This window comes from Leptidea sinapis, chromosome 47 (assembly GCF_905404315.1).
Source record: "Leptidea sinapis chromosome 47, ilLepSina1.1, whole genome shotgun sequence".
Taxonomy (NCBI): domain Eukaryota; kingdom Metazoa; phylum Arthropoda; class Insecta; order Lepidoptera; family Pieridae; genus Leptidea; species Leptidea sinapis.
In genome coordinates this window covers 5,425,700-5,452,182 of record NC_066311.1, presented here as the reverse complement: position 1 = coordinate 5,452,182, position 26,483 = coordinate 5,425,700, and the positions used below count along the sequence as shown (strand labels likewise).

General features: G+C 39.2%; 1 protein-coding gene across 1 annotated transcript; it reads right to left on the bottom strand.

The window, feature by feature from the left end:
* Nucleotides 1-1,181: 1,181 nt before the first annotated feature.
* Nucleotides 1,182-19,600, bottom strand: LOC126978199 (myotubularin-related protein 6-like). Its single transcript, XM_050826974.1, has 10 exons — nt 19,535-19,600; nt 16,477-16,620; nt 14,977-15,083; nt 13,464-13,592; nt 11,654-11,780; nt 9,401-9,543; nt 8,692-8,803; nt 7,962-8,096; nt 5,581-5,696; nt 1,182-3,691 (listed from the first exon to the last, which is right to left on the bottom strand). Exons 4-10 carry the CDS (start codon nt 13,556-13,558, stop codon nt 3,688-3,690), a joined length of 732 nt encoding a protein of 243 aa, XP_050682931.1. The 5' UTR covers nt 13,559-13,592; nt 14,977-15,083; nt 16,477-16,620; nt 19,535-19,600; the 3' UTR covers nt 1,182-3,687.
* Nucleotides 19,601-26,483: the final 6,883 nt, after the last annotated feature.

The window sequence follows — 26,483 nt, the reverse complement described above, 5'->3', positions numbered from 1 at the left end:
CATTAAAACACCCAATGTCGTAATAACCATTACATCATCCAAACGAGTGTTGTAATGTTGTACTGAATTTCATAACAACACTCCTATTTTTTTTTCAATCTTTTCATGCTCAAAGAGTTTAACAGACAGCAACATTCTTATTGCTCGATGCGTGCTATCTGTATGAATTTCAAAAAAAGAACATTTTCGTTTACGCGCGTTACACACTACCAGAACGTCGCGTGCCGTAAAAAAAAAGTAGGTTATTCGAATCCCTGCCATTTTTCTTCGATATTTTTATTGTTTTGTTTACAAAAAATGAGCGATTCATTTTAAAATTTAACTGTTTTTCTTCTTTATTCAAGTGAATTTTAATTATTGCACTATACAAAATGTAAATTACTATAAAAATAAATAATTCTTTCATTAATACTTAGTTTATTTGTATATAATCAGTAACGGATGATATTAGGTTACTACTAGGACTGGCTGTTTTAATGTTAGCACTAAGCTAAATGTTTCAGAATCTTTTAGAGGATTCATATTCTGGGTGTAGATAAAGTCTTGTATGCAACTGTTGATAATTAGGTATTAAAACACTCATGTGATACTATTATCATTATTACACAACGGTTGCATAAATAACTATTACAGACAATCCTTCAAGTAAGAACTTACTCACCGAAAATATAGCTAGATTAGGGGTAGGTACCACTACGGCGCCTATTTCTGCCGTGAAGCAGTAATGTGTAAACATTACTATGTTTCGGTCTGAAGGGCGCCGTAGCTAGTGAAATTACTGGAAAGACTTAACATATTATGTCTCAAGGTGACGAGCGCAATTTTAGTGCCGCTCAGAATTTTTGGGTCTGTCAAAAATCCTGAGCAGCACTGAATTGAAATGGGCAGATCGTATCAATTACCATCAGCTCAACGTCCTGCTCGTCTTGTCCCTTATTTTCATTAAAAAAAAGATATGAAGAACTAAAATAAATATAATTAAAATAATATAAAAATTATTACGCCCAGGGAGGCCCTGTTACATAATTTATATGTGTTGTTAATTGTAAGATTACTTGTATTTTGTGTCTTTTGACAATTAAAGCTTACAAAGGCCTGTAGATGTTACAGACCGTCTCAAATACTTAATGTATTCAACAGGATAGCCGTTTTACAAGCTGAAGGTGAATAAAATAAAGTGAAAAACTTTAAATTTTCTTTAATGTACATTAAAACACATATTATACATATTTACAATGCAAATATAGCGAAAATATACACTGAACACTTATAACTACATAACTTATAGCATAGTAAAATATCTTAATTAATGTACTTTTAAAAGCATGGTCATGATCGTTTTAGTCAAACAAAAATAAAACTTCAAACCGTTCTTATCCGTTATAAGCGGGAGATATGAGATAGCAAACATACAAAATAATACAGTCGAATTATGAACCTTAATTTTTAAAAGCCGGTTGAAAAAAACGTAAGAACATGTAATAAACGTTACATCACAGTATTCAGTCATGATTCTAGACCTTTTATGATAAGTGCAAAGCGCTCATTTGCCGTTTGACCGCTGAGTCACGCAAACGTATAAACCATAATATATTTGACTATTAATGAATTAAATTATTTCATACTATTCGATAACCTCGAGGGATTTGCTAACAATTTTTTAATACGTTTGGTTTTCAGCTTTTTATCATAATTGACTGAATTGAATACTTATTAAACACAATAACTCAGTTGTCTAATCGATACTTTATGAAATAAGAAATAACTAAAGGATTTAAATAAAGGTAAATGAGTTACTTTTAGGGAATGATTTAAATGCATTTTTTTTTATTGACACACTTATCCACATTATCATGCCCTGAACTAGTTCAGGAATGTATGCCTAGGCATAGCCTATACTATGAGTGCAATATACCTACACATAAAGCATACTTACATAAATACATATAACATTCATCACGGAAACAACAGATCGTCATATTATCTATCTATATATATAAAAATGAATTGCTGTTCGTTTGTCTCGCTAAAACTCGAGAACAGCTGGACCGATTTGGCAAAATTTGGTCTTGAATTATTTGTGGAAGTCCAGAGAAGGTTTAAAAGGTGAATAAATAGAAAAATGCTGCTAAATAAAATAAAAACTTGTTTTTCCTTTGATGTGTCCATACATAATTTCTATGAGATAATTTATTGACGCACGGTTTGACAGTTCTGCTGTCAAACAATTTCATTACGACAGCGGGGTGCATATTTTACGAAGTAATTGTTGATGTTATGATATATTATTCACAAATTCATATAAAAACATTATTTTATTTATTATATACAGAACAACGTCTGTCGGGTCAGCTAGTTACAAAAAAAATGTTTGCACTTTCCGGGATTCGATACCAGGCTTTCTAGATCAGGAGGGCAGGGCAATTTTTTATATACTTTTAAGAGAAAACTGCAAATTGTGAAACTTTAAAACTTTTTTGTAATGCTGTTTAAATTTGCTCATACAAAAAATATTTGATTATATTTTTGTTTGGTAGCCATAGTTCCCTAGGACTTTATTTTGAGGTACTTATTTAAGCGCAAAATGAATAACAATTTAAGTACAAGTAACCATACCTTTAAGATAACGTTAATACTTACAATTTTGAGAAAAGGCTTCCGATTTTTTTTTTAATTTTTCCAGGGTAGTCATATCATGTTCACTCCCTGGTTCTAGCTTAACATAGAATTTTGTGACACATTTGTAGACAGTAGGGTGCAGACCACTTAACTTGTGTTATGACATCTCTAAGTCTGGGTTGCATCATGTTAGCTATTATAGTTTAAGGCTTTAATTAAATTTAACAGTAATGTTGACTTTAACATAAACTGCGGAATGTGTTGCACCATCGTATTCCTTGGCATAGTTAATGTTAAAAAAGGGACGTGTCAAGTCAATATCAAATATTTATTTAAATCTTTTGACAGGTCACTATTTAGCGATTTCACATTAACAATAGCTTTAACTGGCGAAGATTGGACAGTTACGGTTAACAGTTTATTTATTTATTTAATATGTACCAAACAATAACTCAACTTAACATTAACAATTGCTTTGCACTTACATACCAATTCTAGGTTGGTTATTCTAATTAGGTACATTCAGCATTTTAATTATGAAAAAATTAAGTAACTTAGTAATAAATCTTATTAAAGTTATGACGTCATCTGAAAATTGTCCAATGGTAAAACTCATTTTTTGCCTAACCAATACTTTAAAATGTTTGTGCAAAAGTGGTGGTGCAACCGGCCAGCCTATGTCCTATTAGAGATGTCATAACACAATTGAACGTAACTCCAGTAGATTGAGTTAAGAACACAAAACTGGTCACGTGATTCATATTAACGGACTGACAAATAATGGCAGCCCTACTATCACTCTTTAAATAACATCAAGACTTAGTAGGCCAACCCACATGTATGGATACCCTAATATTTATTAAACTTTAAACACGAACTCCTTAAATGTGATGTTTGTGGCTTGTATCGTTTTTCAGGAACTTCGTCCAAGTGTAAGTTACAAATAAAAAGTTTTGTTAATTTGATGGATTTGACTTTTTTGTACAATTTATTCACTTAAGTTCTCGTAATTAATACTAAAATTAATCCAGTCTAAAAGTCTTGGCAATATAGTTATGGGAATTTAATTCACCTGTAAAGAAAAGAAAAATCCTGTTAATAACATACAGTTTATTTATTTAAAGTAAAGTTGTAGTATTTTATACTTATTAATAAAATTATAACTAATTCACATAAAAAAAAAATAAAGATTTGCGTCGGGGCCTAAATTCCGGACCTAATTAGATCCGGAAATCACTGTCGTAATAACTATCTCGCCACGCACAGCCACTTCGTGACTTACGGCCGTTCCCAATATTCAGTCTATCTCTTACTTGAAATAAAAATCGTAACTATCTTTGACTTTTCTGTCCCAATAAACTTATCGACGGTAACTCGACTTATCCGTACACGCTGTCTGTCAATTGGACGACGTATAGTTTACCAGCGATAGAAGTTTGTATGGAAATTGCAATTCATGCGTCCCAATATAAGGGGATAATAATGACTTATCGGGTATATTGGGACAGCTTAATTACTGTAATTATTAATTAATTAGTAATTTATCTCTATCTGTAGATAGTTTATTGGGAACGGCCGTTAGGGGCCTACAAACCGAACGCATTTCAAAAGTCCGTCGCTCACGTCCCTTTTCAGATTCAATATTTTTATTTACTTTTCTGAATTCGTTTATAGTCTTCGAACTTCCGAACGCATGCTTTTCATATAAAAATGCTATACAAATTCTTATATTTTTCATTGAGAAAAAAATTCTGACATTCGCGTCTGTGTTCGGATTGCGATTTAGAAAAAACAAATCGAACCCAGTCTTCTCACACTATTAATATGTACCGCCACACACATTCATTTAAAATTCAATTTGACGGTGAATGTTTTCTATTCCACTTTGGAAAATTTAATAGGTTAACCAATGTGCGGTGAAAAAGAAAGAACGTTCCGAACGATAAATATTTGAACGTGTGAGAATCTTGTTCGTAATGCGTGTGGACTGCGAGTAACTGAATTAGTAGCGGACTTTAGATATCTTCAACTCTAAAACATCCACGACGACGAGTTATTTCTCAACCCCTGTGTGAGGGCGGAAGAAGGGTGTCAGTCAGGGCTGAGCCCTATACCCTGGCCCTTTTTCTTCCAAAACGTTGGGAGAGTCTTTGGGTAATGAGATTGTCGACGCTATTCGCTTGGAACACAACGTTATATATTTTTTTTTCGTTGTGTCCTTGCTAGTAGCTAGTCAATCAGTCAGTCCTTTGGCGTTTTCGGCTTCTTTTGGAATTGATTTCCTCCTCTTCGTTCGCTAAAAAGTGTGTGTGTGTACTTATGTATGCACGCAAGAAGTTATACTTCTTAGGCCTAACGAAGCAAAATGATTAAAATGATTTATTCCTCGTGCTATTCTACGTTTTTAGAAAGAGCAATTTTGTAAAAATCTTGCAAAGATGTCTTTGACAAATAATTATTAAATAATGAATACGGCTGTATGAGCTTGAACTCTTTGCCTGCCTGCCTGCCTAATAATGAACGAAGAAACCAAAAAAAAAATAACGAATGACGCAAACGTCAGATAATTTTAGGAACCAACTTCAACCTGTTACATATGTGTTTCAGTGATGCGCGCGCATCTAACTTATCACTCTCATTATTTTTTCATAACGCGCCTAAAGAAGTATAACTTCAAAAATGTAGGTACAAACAAGCGATACATAAGAAAATTTATTGAATTAGGCGTTACTTTGCGGAAATCCATAATTACACAAATGATTTAAGTTTTCTTTAGTGTTAATTCCGCCAATATTTGTTTTTAAAGCAACTCGACACGTATTTCGCCTCTACACGAGGCATCCTCAGGACGTCTTGTCCTAATAAAAAGAAAAGAGAAAATTTTAGATTTTGAGAGAGAATATTGGCCGGAATTAACACTAAAGAAAACTTAAATCATTTGTATAAGCGATATATACTCACGTGACCGGGGCGCAGGTGCTGCAAGTGGGCACGGGCGCCGAAGACGCGAGCGCGGGGAGAGGGGCGCGGCGGGAACACCGCGTGCACACGCACCCGCCGCAGCTCCAGCAGTGGTGCTGACAACACACAAAATCATTATAAAACTATCATCTCCGCAATTCAAAAACACTTTATTCATGTAGTAGGTCACGGAAATGACACTAATGAATGTCAAAAAAAAAATTGTTTCTTATTGAATTTACCGCTACTACGTAAAGGGTTGAGCTAACGAGAATAAGTAGCTAGAAACTCATTGCCACTCTTTTAAGTCAAGATGTACATTTTAATTGTTTTACAAATCATTTCAATTACAATATATGCAAAGTGACGCAACAAAAATACTCAAATGTCAAAAACTGAAAGGCTTACACGAGTAAGTCAAAAAAAGGAAAAAAAGTAAATTAATACTTATAAACACAAGAGTTATTGAGTATAGGAGATGCATCAATCCACACATACCGTAAATAAATAGCGACTCGAATGGCAGCTATGTGACGTCACATCCGGGCAGACACGCATTGACGTACTATAAACAACTAGACTATTAAAAGTTTGACAAAAAATTCCGAGCGACGTTTTTTTTTTTATTGACACACTTTATACACAAATTATCTTGTCCCAAATTAGGCATATAGCCTGTGTTATGGGTTGCAAGACAACGATATATTTAATACAATATACATACTTAATCATACATAAATACATATAAACATACATAAATATTTATATATATATCCATGACTCGGAAACAAACATCCATATTCATCATATAAATGCTTGCACCTACCGGGATTCGAACCCGGGACCTCTAGCTTAGTAGGTAGGGTCGCTGACCACTCGGCTATACAGGTCGTATTTAAGTATACATTAACTTATTTTACACCTTATATCGTGGCAGTGATGATCAAAGTCTATTGTCAGTAGTAAGACTACGTCACGCGCTAAAAGGACGCGAACACGAAGCAAGAACAATATGTTTTAGAATGTGGAATGTAATTATTTAGCAAAATGAATGAAAACGTCAAGTTTGTTATATAATTTTGTTAATTTAAACTAGCACTTGCCTTATGTTAGGATATGCTGTATTTTGGACAGTTTTCCACTGAACACTTTGTTAATGCGTGGCGAGTATTCAAAGCGCGGGCGAAACACAACTGAACGAAAACTCTGCCTAATAGACTGGTAAGCAGAGTTCGGCTTCAGACAATTTTTGAACGCGATTGTGATTCAAGTTGTTTAGTGTACGTCAGTGCAGTCACGTCAAAAATAGCAATCAAAAGTACTGTTTTACTACTATATGTACTATATGAAAGATAGCTGCTAGGCCGATAGGTTGAAATTCTACTTACACGTGAAGATACACACTTTTTGATTCTCCGCTATTATTTTGCCGCTTTTGGTGATAATGTTTCACTTTCGTGTCATACTGACAACGCTTTATTGCTTACTGCTAGTGGGCTCAGTTAGTGGCTAGAGGAATACTGAATGGCGCACACTGCCCTGGTTACGCGTCCTGTGGTTAATTCGTCGGCAAACCCTCAACAGGGTCTGTATTATGTCTGTTTGTATTACAGAACGAGTCTTTGTATGACATGATCAAGTAGGTATATTGTTATCTCTGAGGTTCTTTTTATGACAATTAGGGAAGAAACGAGCAGCACGTTCAGTTTATTTTAATTGATACGCCCTGCCCGTTTCAATGCAGTGTCGCTCAGGATTCTTGATAAACACAAAATATCTGAGCGGCACTGTTATTGCGCTCGTCACCTTGAGACCACGAGCGTGCATTCCATGTAGGCAATTAGGCAATGCCTACTTTAATAAGAAACTAAATTAATACATACCACTAGTGAGAAAGTTAATTAAGTTCCGTTATTCTATAACCAAATTTCTATTGAACACACACCCAGTAAGTTATGTGTGCAATACCTAAATTTCTTACTATTATGTTATTAGGTACTTGTAGCTGCAGCTGTGCCTACCATGCTAGAAAACCATTGCACGTCCCTGCTTGAGACAAAAGATGTTAATTTTTATTATTCTCATTTGGGCAGTAATTTCACTTGTTACGGTGCCCTGTAGACCGAAACACAAGAATGCTTACACATTACGGCTTCACGGCAGAAAGAGGCGCCGTTGTTGTACCCATAATCTAGCCGGCATCCTTTACAAAGAAGCCTCCCACTGGTAAATACCCTTAGTCGCCTTCTACGACACCCTTGGGCCTGGGACTTACCTATTCTTTTTATGTCCCGAGGATGCACAGTGGTAAAAAGAGACAACAGTATCACTTGATCGCCTTTTAGAAAAAGAAGAGAAAAAATGGTGATTCAAATTCTCACCTTTCTACTGAAGTGGTCCAGAGGCGTGGAGCAACTACACTCGGTGACGTTCTTGATGCTCTTCCAGTCTACAGCCACTGAGTTCATCTCTTCCTCCAACGCTGCCAGACTGGGCGGTATCGACGCGTCTGTTCTCTACAAAAGAATAAATTTGTATAAAATCTAGAGGATCTCTTGTCCTTCATATCTATATTCGACACATTTTTCATGGGAAGTTTTCAGAGAAATTACTAATACAGGAAGTTTGTAAAATCATATGCCAGCCGTATCAACAATATTTCCGACCACGAGTTATTTCACCGGGACACCACGGTGGCGCAACCAGTTGTGCCACCGTGGTTTCCGTAAGCTACCAAAGAAGACACCATAAAGACACCAGAGTCATAACGCGTCCAAGCTGGTCACGCCACCAAATTAGGACACCAGGTGAGTAACATTTTGTTTTTGAGAAATATATTTTATTTTAAATGATAAATTGAAATTTATTTATATGCGAAGTATGATACAAATGGTCTAGTTGACTAGTTAATGTCAAGGTGTCGAATTTGCGTGACGGTGTGCGCGCATCATAAAAATTCACTCTAATAAATTCTCCCTAACCGGCTCAAAGAAGTATAACTTTAAAAGTACAATGTTATTCTTGTATTATGTTACGAAATAATTTTTTAGATCACAATACATGCTCAGGACTTAATCTAACATAGTGATTATATTAATGTAGGAACTGTACCTCGGTGATGAGAGGAATGTGGTTAGGTTTGACAGGAGCCGCTTCCTTCAAAGGGTGGTCATCGTTGGCGCATTCGACTTCAGATAAGTTCGCACCCGACTCATAATTAAACCTATAAAATATATTATCATTACAATCAATTGCTCGCGACTTTCATTGGTTAGACTCTTAAATTGAATCCATAGAGAGACAAAATTATTATTCCATAAAATCAATGACGTTCTATACATATAGACAAATCACGTCGGATAATGGATTTATGTAACGAATATGATTAAGGAATTTATCGAACATAGGCTTAAAACACGTTTTAACTAATATAGCTTTATACCTTCGAAAAGCGTTTTATTATGATTAAGGCAGTTAGTGTTTATTGATAATTTTCGTTGCATCCCATTGCATTGATTGCATTTTAAAAAAGCTAGTGAAATTACTGGGCAAATGAGACTTAACATCGTATGTCTCAAGGTGACGAACGCAGTTGTAATGCCGCTCAGAATTTTTGGGGTTTTTCAAGAATCCTGAGCGGCACTGCATTGTTGTGGGCAGGGCGTATCAATTACAATCAGCTGAACGTCCTGCTAGTCTCGTACCTTATTTTCATAAAAAAATAATCTCGACTTTTCCGAAAAAAGTGGTAAATGCCAAAATTCTTTTGACATTCAAAAGTGTCAATATTTGACCTGAATGTGTCAAAAAAGAATATTACTTGTTATCGATGCTCAGTTGTGCCGTTCTCGTCTCAATCTCCACTGAAGCGAGGTTACCGTTCTGATAGTTGACCACGACAGAGCTTTCTCTTTCTTTCTCAACTTTCTTGCCCGATAGTAGTTTCTTGAAAGTTGTGATGCGCTGGAAATTAATACGTTTATACATAAAAAGGCAGAAAATATCTCCATACCATAAATTTCCAAATCTCATAATATAATATACTAGCTATTACCCGCGACTTCATGCGCGTTCAGTAGTTACCATGGGCAGCATTTTAATTTTTTAATATACTCACTTTGCAATACACACAACAAACTGCTGTGGTTAAAACCTTTTTTATAAGCTACCAACTATAGAGCTTTTTTCATCCCCACACAGGTCTAAAACTTAAAAACGCTAGAACAAATATTTAAAAGTTTCATGGTGTTATCTTCAATAATGACGAACTTTCATACAAATTTCCATCCCTGATTTCAACCCCACCAAGCCTTTATTCGCGATAAGCCTATGTCCATTCCCAAGCTCTTGTCTATCTCTGTACTAAATTTCATCAAAATCGGTTCAGTGGTTTAGGCGTGAAAGCGTAACTAAGAAAGTTACATTCACATTTATAATTTTTGTAGGAGTTTAAAGCTGCATCTGCAAATCCGTCCACAAAACCATAGCGGTGCCTGCTCATTGATATTACTGAGCTTTTAATCTGAATTGTAAATCTAATTTGATTTTGTAGGTAATTTTTGACAAAGTGAACGCATAAAACTCACAAAAAAATCATTCAGTTCAGTTAAATTAATGTTAAAATTCTGCTTGTCAGCGACGACTTATCGTTTTATGGACTTTTAAGTACGTACACACTACACAAGTCTGCCCTTATGTGAGTACACACTCAGTACCGTTGGACAGACTAGATGAGTACCACTGAGCCACCTTATTGTAATTACTAGGCTACCGAATTTTTTATTCTCGCAGGTAGTTAAAGTTTTATATTATTTATTTTAAACCGATCTAATTGCAGTAATTTAGTCGCAGCAGAACTGAGGAGGCGGCGGTATTTGACACAATTTATCAAAAGATTCGAGACATGTGAACACTAATATTATCAATCTTCAAATCGGTTTTTGAGCACAGCTTGGTTTTTCACGCGTTTTAATAGGCACTAAACTCTAGCCACTCCTTGTGATAAAAAAAGTTAGAGCAGCGGTAGTGCATAATTACATATGTAGTTATCAAATTTTTACGAGTTGTCTTAAGTTTATTCGACTAAGATTTGTCTTTAACCAATACGACACGTATTTCGCCTCTACACGAGGCATCCCCAAGAGATGCTGACTCGCGCAACTATGGATCGAGGGATCACTCTTGTTATGTGTCGAAGTGTCACAAAGCGAAGTGAGACAAATCTAAGTGGAATTAACACTTAAGACAATTCATATAATTTGAACGATTATGGCTTTCCGCAAACGTTGTACGTCCCGCGGATTATAACCGTTTAATTATCCTCTAAGTGACGTTGGCAAACAGTAGTTTTTCTGCAAACGGTACTTTGATTGGTGATTATTGAAAGCTATTGTCAAACAGACAGAGAACCGAAAGCGTGGCGAAGCGTATTCATTTTGTTATATTTTATCGTTTTAATCTAGTCACATAGAAAAGCGAAAGCAAACCGAATACGTGGCGAACCGAAACGCGTGTCATGACGGTACAAACCAAGGCGTCACGGGAAGCGAGGCGTGAGCGAGATAGTTGTATTAGCTGGCTTTGTATCATCATCATCATAGATCTCCATGACAATCGGTCCAACGTATTCCGACGATCTTGACCAAATCGTCGGTCCATATTGTGGGGGGCCTACTAACACTACGACTTCCGGTACGTAGTCGCCAATCGAGAACTTTTCGGCCCCAACGGCCATCTGTCCGTCGAATTAAGTGCCCTGCCCACTCCTCATTTCTGATTCGATCTCGCAGGGAAACTCCCAGCATAGCCCTCTCCATTGCCCTCTGAGCAACTATGAGTTTTCCATGGGTTTGACTTCTGACTAAGGCTTTGAATGCTCGAATCAAACAGAGAGGGAATGCGAGACGCGAAGCGCGACGCTTGTGTTTATTTACAAAACTTTGACACGAGTGGCGTCCCGGAACGCTTCGATTTGCTGTTCCCTTTCTCCATGCTTTTAAGTTCGGTTCGGTTCGCATTTATGGTTGACAACACCTGAAGTGTCAACGCGAATCAACTCAATGATATGACTCACGCGAGCTAAATAGTCGATATGCTGTTGCAGCGCTGCGGAGTGCTCGGTGGCGGCAGGGAGCAAGTCTTCCAACGGCTCGCGAGGATGTACCCCACTCTCATATCGGCAGTACATCCCGCGCCAGAACCTGCAACATACAGATCAGCTAGTGAAATTACTGGGCAAATGAGACTTAAGATATTACCCCCCTGATTCATAATAGTCTGCTAACTTAAAGCATTGCTAATTCTCACTCTGTCTTCTTCTATTGACCTAAGTCAGAATGAGAAAAAAACACTCCTAAGCGGCTGTTTAAAGTTAGCGGACCATTATGAATAAGGGGGTACGTCTCAAGGTGATGAGTGCAATTAGAGTGCCGCTCAGAATTTTGGGTATTTCAAGAATCCTGAGCTACACTGCAGTGTAATAGGTAGGTCGTATCAATTACCATCAGCTGAACGTCCTGCTCGTCTATTATTATCATCATCTATTAAGTGAAAACTTTAGGCCTTTGGCACACAATCTCTTTTTTCTTTTCACCTACCTTGATTGCGTAGGTTTTTCTTCATTAAATTTATCTGACTCAAATAAGCATCGCCACGGGTAAGGCTGCGACCCAACGATAAATAATATAGATGCGTCCTAACACATGTTTCAAAGATACAATAATAACAAAAAGAAAAATCAGCGGTATACAGTCACACACGCAAACATTCACAGATATAACGAATTATGCGCATTGATACAAAAGATACAACGGTGCAATGATAACTTCGAGTTTAATTTTAATTTTAAAACGCGTCTGAACGCAGCTGGGAAGCACGAAAATATGTCGATGTAAAGAAAACAATAATTATTATAAGATTTACACATTCTGTGTAAAATATATATTTAATACAATAACTATTTGAATCTGGTACTCTTAGTTTTAGTAGTCACAGTTCAACTAAGTGGTCTAATTGAGGGAACAAGATCCCCTTTACCATACCATACCATACCAGTAGTCAGGGTTAGTAAACTCTGAGTTTTCCAAAGGTGACAGTGCTCTGCATGATATCAATATATACTGTGCCTTATGTAGATATAAATAATCCAAGCTTCATGTTTCCGTACAAAGGCAGGTCTGTCACACTCTCCGTGTAGGTATCGAAATCGAAAGTACGAGCGGCGGCCGCTACAGAGTAGTTCAGCCAATAGGGACTCACGTTTCCTATATACAAAGTAGGTTTGACTATGTCATGGTCTTCCAACGCATACATTGCTATCTACAACTTATGTAGGTTTGACAAAACAAGAATATTGATTTAGATGTATAATTTATTACAATATTTAAAGAAGCACTTCCGCACATTAGTTTTAGTTCGTTTACACAAAACACAAATATCGCGAGAGATTTACAGATAACGCGCGAATTGAATGCAGAGTTCAGGAATGCGATAATACTTAAATATAATTGGTGATCATAATCATAGGCTAAAATGATGAAGGAATTAATAAAATAATTGTTTCATCATTTTAACCTAATAATTAATTTTTTCTTCAGCCTTTCTTCGACACACTTGTCTAAAACATTTTTCGGCATTTGTCGTGCTTAGCGATGAAAGAAAACATGTTTATTTTTGGTACGGAACCTGATGTACTCAAATCAGTCATTATTAAAATAAAAAAAAATGACACGGGACACAACTTTGTATTAACGCGATAACACGTTGAGCTATGACTACGAGACGTTGCCGCTCTTATCTAAGGACCCGACTGCATTCAACTCGCGCGCTAACTGTATGTCCGTTTTCTGTTGTCTTTAATATAGTACATACTTGATCGAAGTTACCTTATGCTCTGCGCGTGTAAATCTGGCTTCAGAACATCGGGATGTGCTTTGGGATTGTATAGCGGGTTCTTGTATTCGTTGAGGTGGCTCGCCATGTAGCCCCACAGCGAGAAAGTGCGCTCCGACAACCTGTTTGGATAAAAATATCAGATCGTCAGTAGTTTTTTTAATAAAAAAAGCGACGAGGTCAGCAAGGCATTCACTTCATGGATTTACCTAGTCTTGCCATAAATACTGAAACAAAGAAAGAGAAAAATGTTCTATTGCAAATAACATTTATTATTTTAGTTGAATACAAAAATATAAAATGCTTATTCAAAGTACATTCTTTTATCACATTCTTGTCCATTTTTTTAATACTTTATTATATAATATTGCAGACAAATAATTATTACTATTAAAATTATTATTGTTTCATTTTTTATTGTTTCCGAAGGTGTCCTTAGTTGACATAAAAAAGTTGCAATGGAAAAAAAATGCAATTTATGTCTTTAGATCCTATCTCTAAACGAACGAAAGCTTGCGAACGGTCTCACTTCTTTTTCATTCGCCTCATCACACAAAACCTTTCCCTCTCGTTTCTTAGCTCTTTTTGCCATTGTTCCTTATATTTGTGTCCAGCCTAAAAAAGACTTGACCGATTTAAAAAGTATTTCACCAATTGAATGCTATATTATCACTGTGTGACTAACATGTGGCTTGAGTTTTATTTAAATAAAATAGATATCCTTCCGTAAATTGTGGCAATGACAAAATAGGAAAAGAGAATACCCAATGTCGGTATACTTTGCAGTTAAAAAGGCAAGGCGTTACATTTTCCAACATATACTCTCAAATTCGTCCTGAATGAAGTCGGAGCGACATTTATAATAATAGTTATTTATGCAACTGTTGTGTAATAAGGGGTATTAAAACACGAATGTGGTTTAATGTATCACTCGTGTGATAATAGTATCACATGAGTGTTTTAATACCTAATTATCAACAGTTGCATACAAGACTTTATCTACACCCAGAATATGAATCCTCTAAAAGATTCTGACACAGTAAGCTTACTGCTAACCTTAAAACACCAGTCCTAGTAGTACAGTTTACATTTTGTATAGTGCAATAATTAAAATTCACTCGAATATAATGTTCTTTTGCAGCGTTTAAAATGAATCGCTCATTTTTTGTAAACAAAACAATAAAAATGGCGGGGATTCGAATAACCTACTTTATTTTTACGGCGCGCGATGTTCTGGTAGTGTGGAACGCGCGTAAACGAAAATGTTCTTTTATTGAAATACATACAGATACCACGCATCGAGCAATAAGAATGTGGCTGTCTGTCGAAACTATTTGCGCATGAAGGGATCGAAAAAAAAACATAGGAGTGTTGTAATGAAATTCAGTACAACATTACAATACTCGTTTGGATGTTGTAATGGTTATTAGAACATTGGGTGTTTTAATGATGGCAATATGCTGGTAATATGGGTGTAGATAAATAAATAAAAAGCGAACATGTAACCTGAGATCCCGTCTGTCTTTCTCGCAGTTACCGACGAACGTGCCGTACTGACATGCGTGCGCGTGGTCGTGTAGCGTCAGCAGAAATCTCTCGTTGAATTGGAATGCCTGCAAATCGTAATTATTCCAAAATTATATGCTGGGTTTTAATCTCATGCACAAGTCTGTACACAGTTTAGTGTAAGTACATTATTTATTTAGATTATACTTAATCAATAAAGGCATTTATTTTCTCAAAATTGATTCCTTTAGAATTATAAATAATCACAATTTAGTCCCAGGCTGTCCGATCATTTAGATATTCAGCTGTGAAGTAATAGAATTTACGACAGATCCATTTTTTTATAAAACATTTAAATTTATTTATAGATAATGCCTGAACAGTGGCTGGGACTTTATTATAGAAGTGTATACATTTACCCTTAAAGCTATTATGTATCTTATGAAGCCTCCTAGAATTAGTTACAAGCAATCCCCTATCTCTAGTGTTATAATAATGAAAATTACTATTAAGAGCAAAAAGGTGACGATTTTTGTGAACGTATATTAAATTTTCATAAATATACTGACAATGAACAGTCATAATATTTATTTCTTTAAATTTTTCTTTGAGAGACTGTCTATAACCAAGCTGATATATAGCACGAACAGCTCTCTTTTGCAATGGATCTCCCAACTATATCAATGGCAGCAGCATGACCCCATAGTAAAAGACCGTACGTCATGATGCTGTGAAAATAACTGGATAATAATATACTTTACAAACTGCCACAGTCCACAGAGCAAAATAGTAACACTGTCTTGGTTTTTTAATTCCGTGTAACTTATATATCTGCCGCAAAACAGGAGTGCATACTGAACTGTCAATATGATTATAGGCACATGTATCCATACGAGCAGGGTCGTATTGCGTAAAGCCTTATATCGTTTTGTGTTGCGTTACGACTAAAATCATACTGACAGTCAGATTAAAATATTTTTATTTAAAATAGGATATGATATCACTTATTGAAAGTCAAAAACCCATTCGAAATAATATGACGCAGACCTGAGAACGGGCGCAACCAACTCAGTGGGCTTCTTTTTTTATTCATAAAAAATGTTCACACTGTAATATGCTAATATATGATAAAACTTATTATTCGATAGCTTGAGGGCGTGCCATTCCCAATCTGTAGTATCATTAAGAAAGTCATTATGTTATAGTAACCTTTACCACACAAAGGTTTTTTAACAATTCTTTTGAAATTCGTAAGACATTTGTTTTGAACATTTTCTGGGATGTTGTTGTAAAAGCATATACATCGCCCCACAAAAGATTTACTAACTAAACTTAGAGTAGTAGGCATTATAAGTTTATGTCTGTTCCTAGTGTTAACATTATGGTTAGGAGATTTTCTAGCAAATTCATCTAAGTGCCACTGTTCCGGGTAGCTGGTGCTTCTTGCATCATCAGTTCGTTTTGGTACTTCCTCTAAATAAAAAAAGCGTTTGTATTCACCTCAGGAACTTGTCTCAACAGTTGCCAAGTACAGTCTAACAGCTGAGTGAAAACGGGCGAGCGCTCCCGCGCATCACCAGCGACGTGGCCGCACCGGGATGTGAACTTATGACCGAACGATAACCAATCCTTCTCGATCAGGGCCTGGAATAGAGTAATAATATTTTGGAATAGGTATTACTTAAATTGTATTAAGTATAATATACAGTGGTTGCGAAAAGTCTAACCAGTAATAAAATGTTTAGTTAACGCTAATAATAAGAAACTAGAAGTTTAGGTCCACCTTAAAATAGTTAGTGGATGCGAAAAGACAAACAAAAAAAAGTTTCGTTAGTGTAAGTATCCAGCTGTAAATAAAACCATTGGGGTACCCACACATAACACAGACATACTTTATTGCAGCTTAACAAATATTATAAAATGATAAGGTGTGTATATTTGTCCCACCCGTCGCTACAGTGCACGCACACACTCACACACTCACGCCGCTCTGTCAGTTCCAACCGGGAGCAGTTCTCCACGCACCTGGTATCCGTTGATGGTGCGGTAGTGCGGCTCCAGACAGAGCGCCGCCAGCGAGCACACCTGCGCCGTGCGGTCCCACCCGTCGCTACAGTGCACGCACACACTCACACCGCTCTGTCAGTTCCAACCGGGAGCAGTTCTCCACGCACCTGGTATCCGTTGATGGTGCGGTAGTGCGGCTCCAGACAGAGCGCCGCCAGCGAGCACACCTGCGCCGTGCGGTCCCACCCGTCGCTACAGTGCACGCACACACTCACACCGCTCTGTCAGTTCCAACCGGGAGCAGTTCTCCACGCACCGGGTATCCGTTGATGGTGCGGTAGTGCGGCTCCAGACAGAGCGCCGCCAGCGAGCACACCTGCGCCGTGCGGTCCCACCCGTCGCTACAGTGCACGCACACACTCACACCGCTCTGTCAGTTCCAACCGGGAGCAGTTCTCCACGCACCTGGTATCCGTTGATGGTGCGGTAGTGCGGCTCCAGACAGAGCGCCGCCAGCGAGCACACCTGCGCCGTGCGGTCCCACCCGTCGCTACAGTGCACGCACACACTCACACCGCTCTGTCAGTTCCAACCGGGAGCAGTTCTCCACGCACCTGGTATCCGTTGATGGTGCGGTAGTGCGGCTCCAGACAGAGCGCCGCCAGCGAGCACACCTGCGCCGTGCGGTCCCACCCGTCGCTACAGTGCACGCACACACTCACACCGCTCTGTCAGTTCCAACCGGGAGCAGTTCTCCACGCACCGGGTATCCGTTGATGGTGCGGTAGTGCGGCTCCAGACAGAGCGCCGCCAGCGAGCACACCTGCGCCGTGCGGTCCCACCCGTCGCTACAGTGCACGCACACACTCACACCGCTCTGTCAGTTCCAACCGGGAGCAGTTCTCCACGCACCTGGTATCCGTTGATGGTGCGGTAGTGCGGCTCCAGACAGAGCGCCGCCAGCGAGCACACCTGCGCCGTGCGGTCCCACCCGTCGCTACAGTGCACGCACACACTCACACCGCTCTGTCAGTTCCAACCGGGAGCAGTTCTCCACGCACCTGGTATCCGTTGATGGTGCGGTAGTGCGGCTCCAGACAGAGCGCCGCCAGCGAGCACACCTGCGCCGTGCGGTCCCACCCGTCGCTACAGTGCACGCACACACTCACACCGCTCTGTCAGTTCCAACCGGGAGCAGTTCTCCACGCACCTGGTATCCGTTGATGGTGCGGTAGTGCGGCTCCAGACAGAGCGCCGCCAGCGAGCACACCTGCGCCGTGCGGTCCCACCCGTCGCTACAGTGCACGCACACACTCACACCGCTCTGTCAGTTCCAACCGGGAGCAGTTCTCCACGCACCGGGTATCCGTTGATGGTGCGGTAGTGCGGCTCCAGACAGAGCGCCGCCAGCGAGCACACCTGCGCCGTGCGGTCCCACCCGTCGCTACAGTGCACGCACACACTCACACCGCTCTGTCAGTTCCAACCGGGAGCAGTTCTCCACGCACCTGGTATCCGTTGATGGTGCGGTAGTGCGGCTCCAGACAGAGCGCCGCCAGCGAGCACACCTGCGCCGTGCGGTCCCACCCGTCGCTACAGTGCACGCACACACTCACACCGCTCTGTCAGTTCCAACCGGGAGCAGTTCTCCACGCACCTGGTATCCGTTGATGGTGCGGTAGTGCGGCTCCAGACAGAGCGCCGCCAGCGAGCACACCTGCGCCGTGCGGTCCCACCCGTCGCTACAGTGCACGCACACACTCACACCGCTCTGTCAGTTCCAACCGGGAGCAGTTCTCCACGCACCTGGTATCCGTTGATGGTGCGGTAGTGCGGCTCCAGACAGAGCGCCGCCAGCGAGCACACCTGCGCCGTGCGGTCCCACCCGTCGCTACAGTGCACGCACACACTCACACCGCTCTGTCAGTTCCAACCGGGAGCAGTTCTCCACGCACCTGGTATCCGTTGATGGTGCGGTAGTGCGGCTCCAGACAGAGCGCCGCCAGCGAGCACACCTGCGCCGTGCGGTCCCACCCGTCGCTACAGTGCACGCACACACTCACACCGCTCTGTCAGTTCCAACCGGGAGCAGTTCTCCACGCACCTGGTATCCGTTGATGGTGCGGTAGTGCGGCTCCAGACAGAGCGCCGCCAGCGAGCACACCTGCGCCGTGCGGTCCCACCCGTCGCTACAGTGCACGCACACACTCACACCGCTCTGTCAGTTCCAACCGGGAGCAGTTCTCCACGCACCTGGTATCCGTTGATGGTGCGGTAGTGCGGCTCCAGACAGAGCGCCGCCAGCGAGCACACCTGCGCCGTGCGGTCCCACCCGTCGCTACAGTGCACGCACACACTCACACCGCTCTGTCAGTTCCAACCGGGAGCAGTTCTCCACGCACCTGGTATCCGTTGATGGTGCGGTAGTGCGGCTCCAGACAGAGCGCCGCCAGCGAGCACACCTGCGCCGTGCGGTCCCACCCGTCGCTACAGTGCACGCACACACTCACACCGCTCTGTCAGTTCCAACCGGGAGCAGTTCTCCACGCACCTGGTATCCGTTGATGGTGCGGTAGTGCGGCTCCAGACAGAGCGCCGCCAGCGAGCACACCTGCGCCGTGCGGTGCCACCCGTCGCTACAGTGCACGCACACACTCACACCGCTCTGTCAGTTCCAACCGGGAGCAGTTCTCCACGCACCTGGTATCCGTTGATGGTGCGGTAGTGCGGCTCCAGACAGAGCGCCGCCAGCGAGCACACCTGCGCCGTGCGGTCCCACCCGTCGCTACAGTGCACACACACACTCACGCCGCTCTGAATAGCGCACGCTATCCACCACGACGTATCGAGAATGGCCCTGAAAATTTATTCATTACTTATTTAGTTATTCGATGTTATAAAAAAGGTCCAGACACACAGCTTATTAACCCTTGCAATAAAATTATTAGCTGTTTTCTGGTTTTTGGCAAAAAATTCCGACTTGGAAAAGCAGTTACATCCTTTACATTTTTTATGTGAGAATATTTTAGTTCAAGAACCGGACTTATAATTAAATAAAATCCTACTGAGCATTCGACGTGCAATATGATGATAAATTTTTAATAAATTCACACACTATATCAAATAACCTTGTGATAGTTTCGTCACTTCAATCCCTTTTTTCTTTATAAATTTGTATTAATCATATTTCAGTAAACTATAATGTTAATTATTTCGAAAAACAGACGTTGAGACGTTATAAAATAAAAGGTTATAAAAAAAAGAAAAACCTTTTATACATAATTAGGAACAAAAAGGAGACTTCATAATATAAAAAATATAACTGGGACATACTTGATGTGTTTCAACCACCCGGATGATTCTAAACCACTCAGGAACGATGACATCGTGGGCGAGTTCTGCTCACAAGCTGAAAATCAAGCAAACGAAAATAATAAGTCGTTTTCGTAAAAGGTCTTACAAGGCTCTCACATTACATAGGTCAAAAAAACCCTATACGACAGTGATATGAGGTTGATGAGGAGACACCACTAAAAATAAAATAAAAAGCAAAACCCCTTAAATTTTCGTTCGTTTTTGCCGCCTCCCGCACGCCCTTCGCAGAGTTCATGAATGAAATGGGTGTGTGAGCGGGGATAAATTAAAATGGCTGCAAGGTACAGGTGTCCAAACTTTTATAATTGGGTACGTGAAAAAAAGTGAAAAAAAAGAGAATATTCTTTTTTTTTCACTTTTTTTTAATGTGCTTATTTCCTGAAAATCAATATTAATTTGTTCGCACTTCTTGATACCGATATATAGCGCAAGATTTTTTTAACATCCTGTATAACCTAAGGTTTAAGGAAAAACAGAAGATATTTTGGGAATGACAGATAATGTCAAGAAGTTTTTCAGTATTTGGGCATACGACGCAATTTTTTTTTCTTTTCTTCTTTAAAAATTAACTAATTTTAAATAATTTTTATGTATTGAATATAAATTGAAGCTACAACCACTTCTGAAACCTGTGCTCTGAGAGAGACGAAATGGCGCAAGAAAGAGAGAAAAAAGACTTCTGGTAATCGTAGCAAGGCCTTTTAAGAAATAGTTTGGCAAGATATAAAGTAACATATACTTTTTCATGACTTTCTGAAGTCAAACAGATGTCAGAGGAGATCCTCTGGATATGAGACAGCCGACAGGTGCAAAGAATGATTTTAAATTTATTTTTGGGCGTAAAATTTAGGACACATTTAGTAAACAGACATACTTTCGACAAGTTTCTGTAGGCTCTTGCGCATCACGTGTATGTTCCCAATGCCCAGAAACTGAAACTTCATGTTCTCGTAGAAGGCTTCGTTCTCGTAGCCCTTGCCAGCCGCACGGTTCACCATTGCGTTTATCTGTGCAATAAACAATAAGAAAAAATAAACGTAGTCATAGATAAAACAATAATTGAAATAGGGTAAATCTCAATTAAGTATGCTAAATTCTCTCAGCTATACTAAGGCATTAAATATTATTTCAGAACACTGTATAATTTATCTTAAAAAAAAACAGCAAATACGACTCTATTTAGAGGTCCTTCTTTAGTAAAGACTAGACGCATTAGGTGATCTTAACTAAGTCTACAAAATTCCTCTCAGCTATAATTCCTCTCAGCTATAATAAGATACTTATCAAATATTATTAATGCACAATGTATTCTTTGTACATTTATAATACTTTTTCTGGCTACCAAATGCCACTCTTTTACAGGGATCCCTCAAACTGACCAGCCTCTATAGAATCAGTAAAGTCTAAGATATATTAGGTAATCTCAACTAAGTCTACAAAATTCTCTCAGCCATACTAAGGCATCAAATTTTATTACAGAGCGATATATTCTTTGTTTATTTATAATACTTTTTATGACTACCAAATGCTATATTTCAAGGGTCACTCAAGCTAACCAGTCTCTATAGATTCAGTAGTCTTGATGCATTAGATCATCTCAATTAAGTATACAAAATTCTCTCAGCCCTACTAAGGCATTAAATATTATTTCAAAACGATGCAAAATTTTGTTTATTTAAAAAAAAATCAAACTACTAATTGCCACTCTTTTACAGAGGTCCCTCGAACTGACCAGCCTCTATAGAATCAGTAAAGTCTAAGATATATTAGGTAATCTCAACTAAGTCTAAAAAATTCTCTCAGCCATACTAAGGCATCAAATTTTATTACAGAGCCAAATATCCTTTGCTTCTTTATACTTAATAGAATGTTGGACTACCATGTGCTAAACTATTTCAGAGGTTAAAAATCAAGTATTAATGGTATCGTTGCTTGAAAAAAATAATGAAGTTTAACAATTTGTTATGTTTTTTAAAGTGATAACCCTCACTTCTAGGATTAATACACAAATAAAATTTGAAAAACAAAATTTTATGAACGATGCGGGATTCGAACCCACGACCTCCAGGCTATCAACTGTAAAGTAGATCCTGTAGATGAAGCCACAACCTGAGAGTTGAACAAAGCAAACAGAATTTTGTAACGAGGCGGTACTCGAACGGTTAGCTCAGTGGTTTAGAGCACCGGAACGGAACGCGCGCCGGAGGTCTTGGGTTCGAATCCCGCATCGTTCATAAATTTTTTTTTTTCTAATTTTATTTGTGTAATGAAGTTTAAATGATAAACACAAATATCCAATAAATATAATATTTACCCTGGGCCTCGTATCCACTACATACATATAACCGCAATTAGGATTTGCTCGCCTTATTATGTCCAACATTTGTTCATCCTCCAAGCATCTGAAAATTGTTTTGTTTACTTAGAGTTAATGTAATATTTTTTTTTGTATTGGGGGATGATAATCCCTCAGTTGAGCGGTACCCATGCAGTTTAAATCTATTTTGAAAGCTATTAATGGAATAATCTCCAAAACAAAATGCACGGTCACATATTAAAAATAAAATTACTTTTATGCCAATAATTACAAGGAGTAACCTAAGTAGGACTGCTCCTATTAACAGAATTGTAATGTCCTACAACAATATATTTAAAATAGCAGAATTGGACATATTTTGGAAGTCTGCATCGATTTTCAAGCGCAAAATTAAAAATCATTTAATTAAATAATATCATTCGTTTTTTCGTATTTAATAATAGTTGTATTTTAAATTTAGTTTATATATAAATGTAGTTTTTTTTTTGTTTAGAGTTATAAGTTTTTTATATTTTTGTGTAGGTAACTAATTTATAAAGTAATTTAGATAGTAAGTGAACGAGGAGTTTGTCATATGTTTGACATTATAGTTCACGATATATGATTGCTTTTTGCTTAAACGCTTCAAACATCTATGGCTAGGAATTAGATCGGCTCCTTGCCAGTACTATGTTAATAATGTTTTTAAGTAATTGTAATTTAATTAAGTAACTTTTTTTATGGAATAGGTAGACAAACGAGCGTACGGGTCACCTGTTGTTAAGTGATCACCACCGCCCAGAATCTCTTGCAACACCAGAGGCATCACAGGAGCGTTGCCGGCTTTTAAGGAAGGTGTACACGCTTTTTTTGAAGGTACCCATATCGTATCGTCCCGGAAACACCGCACAAGGAAGCTCACTCCACAGCTTTGTAGTACGTGGAAGAAAGCTCCTTGAAAACCGCACTGTGGAGGACCGCCACACATCCAGATGGTGAGGATGATATCCTAACTTGTGTAATTAATTGCATGTCGAGTTAGCCCGTAAATGGGGTATACGATGTTAAATAATATAAGTAATTAATATGTAAATATACCATAAGGTAATACATTGTATACAACGTGGGTTTCCTATTAAATAAACAAATAATACTGTTTAGGCACTGTGTTCTAGTATCAAGTTATCGCACACAAGGCTAATTGAATGTTAATACCTGGCTGAAAACCCGCTGAGCGGTTGGCTACATCTCGTGATTGCGGCTTTATTGTGATGCAAATAGGCGAGAACTGGAAGTCTTCCTCGCGATCTAAACCTGGCACTGCCGAGGAGTACTGATGACGAGGCACGAGCCGGCACGTACACAGCACTCGGATATGTGTCACACAACTGTTGAGAACGGGAACGAAAATAAGGGACGAGACGTGCAGGACGTTCAGTTGATCTTGACTCTTGAAAATCACAAAAATTCTCAGCGGAAATACAATTTCGCTTGTCACCTTGAGACATAAGATGTTAAGTCTCATTTTTCCAGTAATTTTACTAGCTTCGGCGCCCTTCAGACCGAAACACAATAATGTTTACACATTACTGCTTCACGGCAGAAATAGGCGCCGTTGTGGCACCCATAATCTAGCCGGCATCCTGTGCAAAGGCGCCTCGCACTGGCCATTGTACTAGCACGTTAGCAGAGCTACTTAAATGAGTGAATCGAGTTCTTTCCGTGACGTTTCCAGGTCGATATGGCATATACATATATACCTATTCCAAAAAAAAACGCGATTAAGGTGTTTAAGTTGAGTGTAGTAAGTCCCAAATTCGAATTGACAATGAGGATTTTTGATTTGTTAGGCCAAAGAAGTATAACTTCTTGCGTGCATACTTAAGTACATACACACTTTATTTTCTTCATGAGTTACCTCGTACTCCCTATTGGCATTGCACAGCACCCAGTGTTCGTTGGGAACGTTCATTCTCTGGTACTCAGTCTGAATATTGAAGAAGTTCCAGCCAGCAGATCTCGGCAGGTCATCGGGCGACGACTTATAGTTGAAGCAGTACAGCTCTTCTATATTCACTGGAATTTTTTTATTAATTAATCACCATTTTTGTGTCTAATTTGAACGGATATCTAACTACGATTTAGGGATACGATGACAGACAGACAGACCGACGGGCAGCTAAGGGTTCTAAAAGTCTAAAGAACTGACTACGACATTAAATACAAAACAACATGACCAACAATTTTTATGAAGTTCATCATTTCAACCGGAAGACGTCCACTGTATGTTTTTTACAATGTAAGTTCAAAAATGGGACAATTAAATGGGCGTTCGAAAACCGTTCGTGAATCACTCTCGATATAAAGTATATCAGCCGGAAGACGTGCACGGCTGGACACAGGCCTCCCCCAAAGATCGCCATGACGATCGGTCCTGCGCTGCCCTCAACCAACGTATTCCGGCGATCTTGACCAGATAGTCGGTCCATCTTGTGGGGAACCTACGTCTTCCGGTACGTGGTCGCCACTCGAAGACTTTACTGCCCCAACGGTCATCTGCATGTCCACCTATGTGCCCTGCCCACTGTCACTTCAGTTTCGCAACAGTTTATGAAGTAATAAATTTTGTGCCAAGACTACATTTAATTTAGAAAATTACAAATTGGGCTGATGAACCAACACTGGCAAATAATAATATTAGGGTGTCATCGGTGGTAGGGAGGGGTGAATATATATACTAGTGGACCCGACAGACGCTGTCCTGTACACACGTCTTAAATTTGAAAAATCGGTCCAGCCGTTAGGAGGAGTTCACTAACATGCACATGAACAGGAGAATTATACTAAATGGACGGAATTGAGAATCTAAACCAATCTCATATTCACTGGAACACACAAAAAGTTCAGCTGTGAATATAAAACAATCTTGAATCCATCTGAAGACACACAAAAAGATTCAGAAATTTTATTTTTTGAGAAAACTTAAGATTTATCAATCTACATAAAAATAATCTGATAAATAGTTAGCAACTGTAGTTAATCTATCAACTACTCGTATAGTTACATAAAATTAAGTTTAGTTTTTACCTCCTGAGAAAGTTGAAAGATATAAACATGTATTCTAATTAGTTATTCATTTCAAACTATTATTTTAATTTGATTTCTGAACGACGGGGCGTACAAAGGAAAATCAAAATCGTTGTTTTTATTTAATTCCGAGTATATTCATATTAATTCACATTTTAAACCTTCTCTGGACTTTCACAATTAATTTATGACCAAAATTAGCCAAATCGATCCAACCGTTCTCGAATTTTAGCGAGACTAACGAACAGTAATTCATTTTTATATATACAGATATATATCCTTAGTGTGAATAGTTACCAGGTTGGCTGAGTCGCAGCAATGTCTGATGCATCTCGTGGCAGTCCCGTTCTCTCGGTATCACGAAGAAGACGGACTGGAACGTCTTGGTGCGCACCACGAGTGGCGACCCGCTGGTTGTGATCGGCAGACGCTCCATACTCGATATGTGAGTAAGGAGAATCTGGAAGGGACAATATAACTAACTATAAAATCTTGAGGATATGGATGATGCGAAAAGAGGCAGAGGCCGCCCACCAGCCACCTGGACTAGAACCGTTAGCAAAGACATGACGATGCTAGGCCTAACCCAAGATCTCAAACAGTGGCGAACTTGTATCAGGAGGGCCGACCCCAAATAGGGAATGTGCCAGGGTAATATAACTATAAAATCTTAAGGCGCGACTGTATAAATCCATTTGTTTATCTTTTTTCTGGCGTATGCAATAAAGCTATTTAACCGTAG

Bases quoted from the DNA above. Each gene is read 5' to 3' on its own strand.
- LOC126978199 (XM_050826974.1), bottom strand. From the start codon at position 13,558: ATGGCGAGCCACCTCAACGAATACAAGAACCCGCTATACAATCCCAAA. The intron at 9,544-11,653 runs GTGAGTCATATC...ATTAATTTCCAG, and splicing joins ATATCGACTATTTAGCTCGC to CGCATCACAACTTTCAAGAA. The intron at 8,804-9,400 runs GTAATATTCTTT...TATATTTTATAG, and splicing joins CAACTGAGCATCGATAACAA to GTTTAATTATGAGTCGGGTG.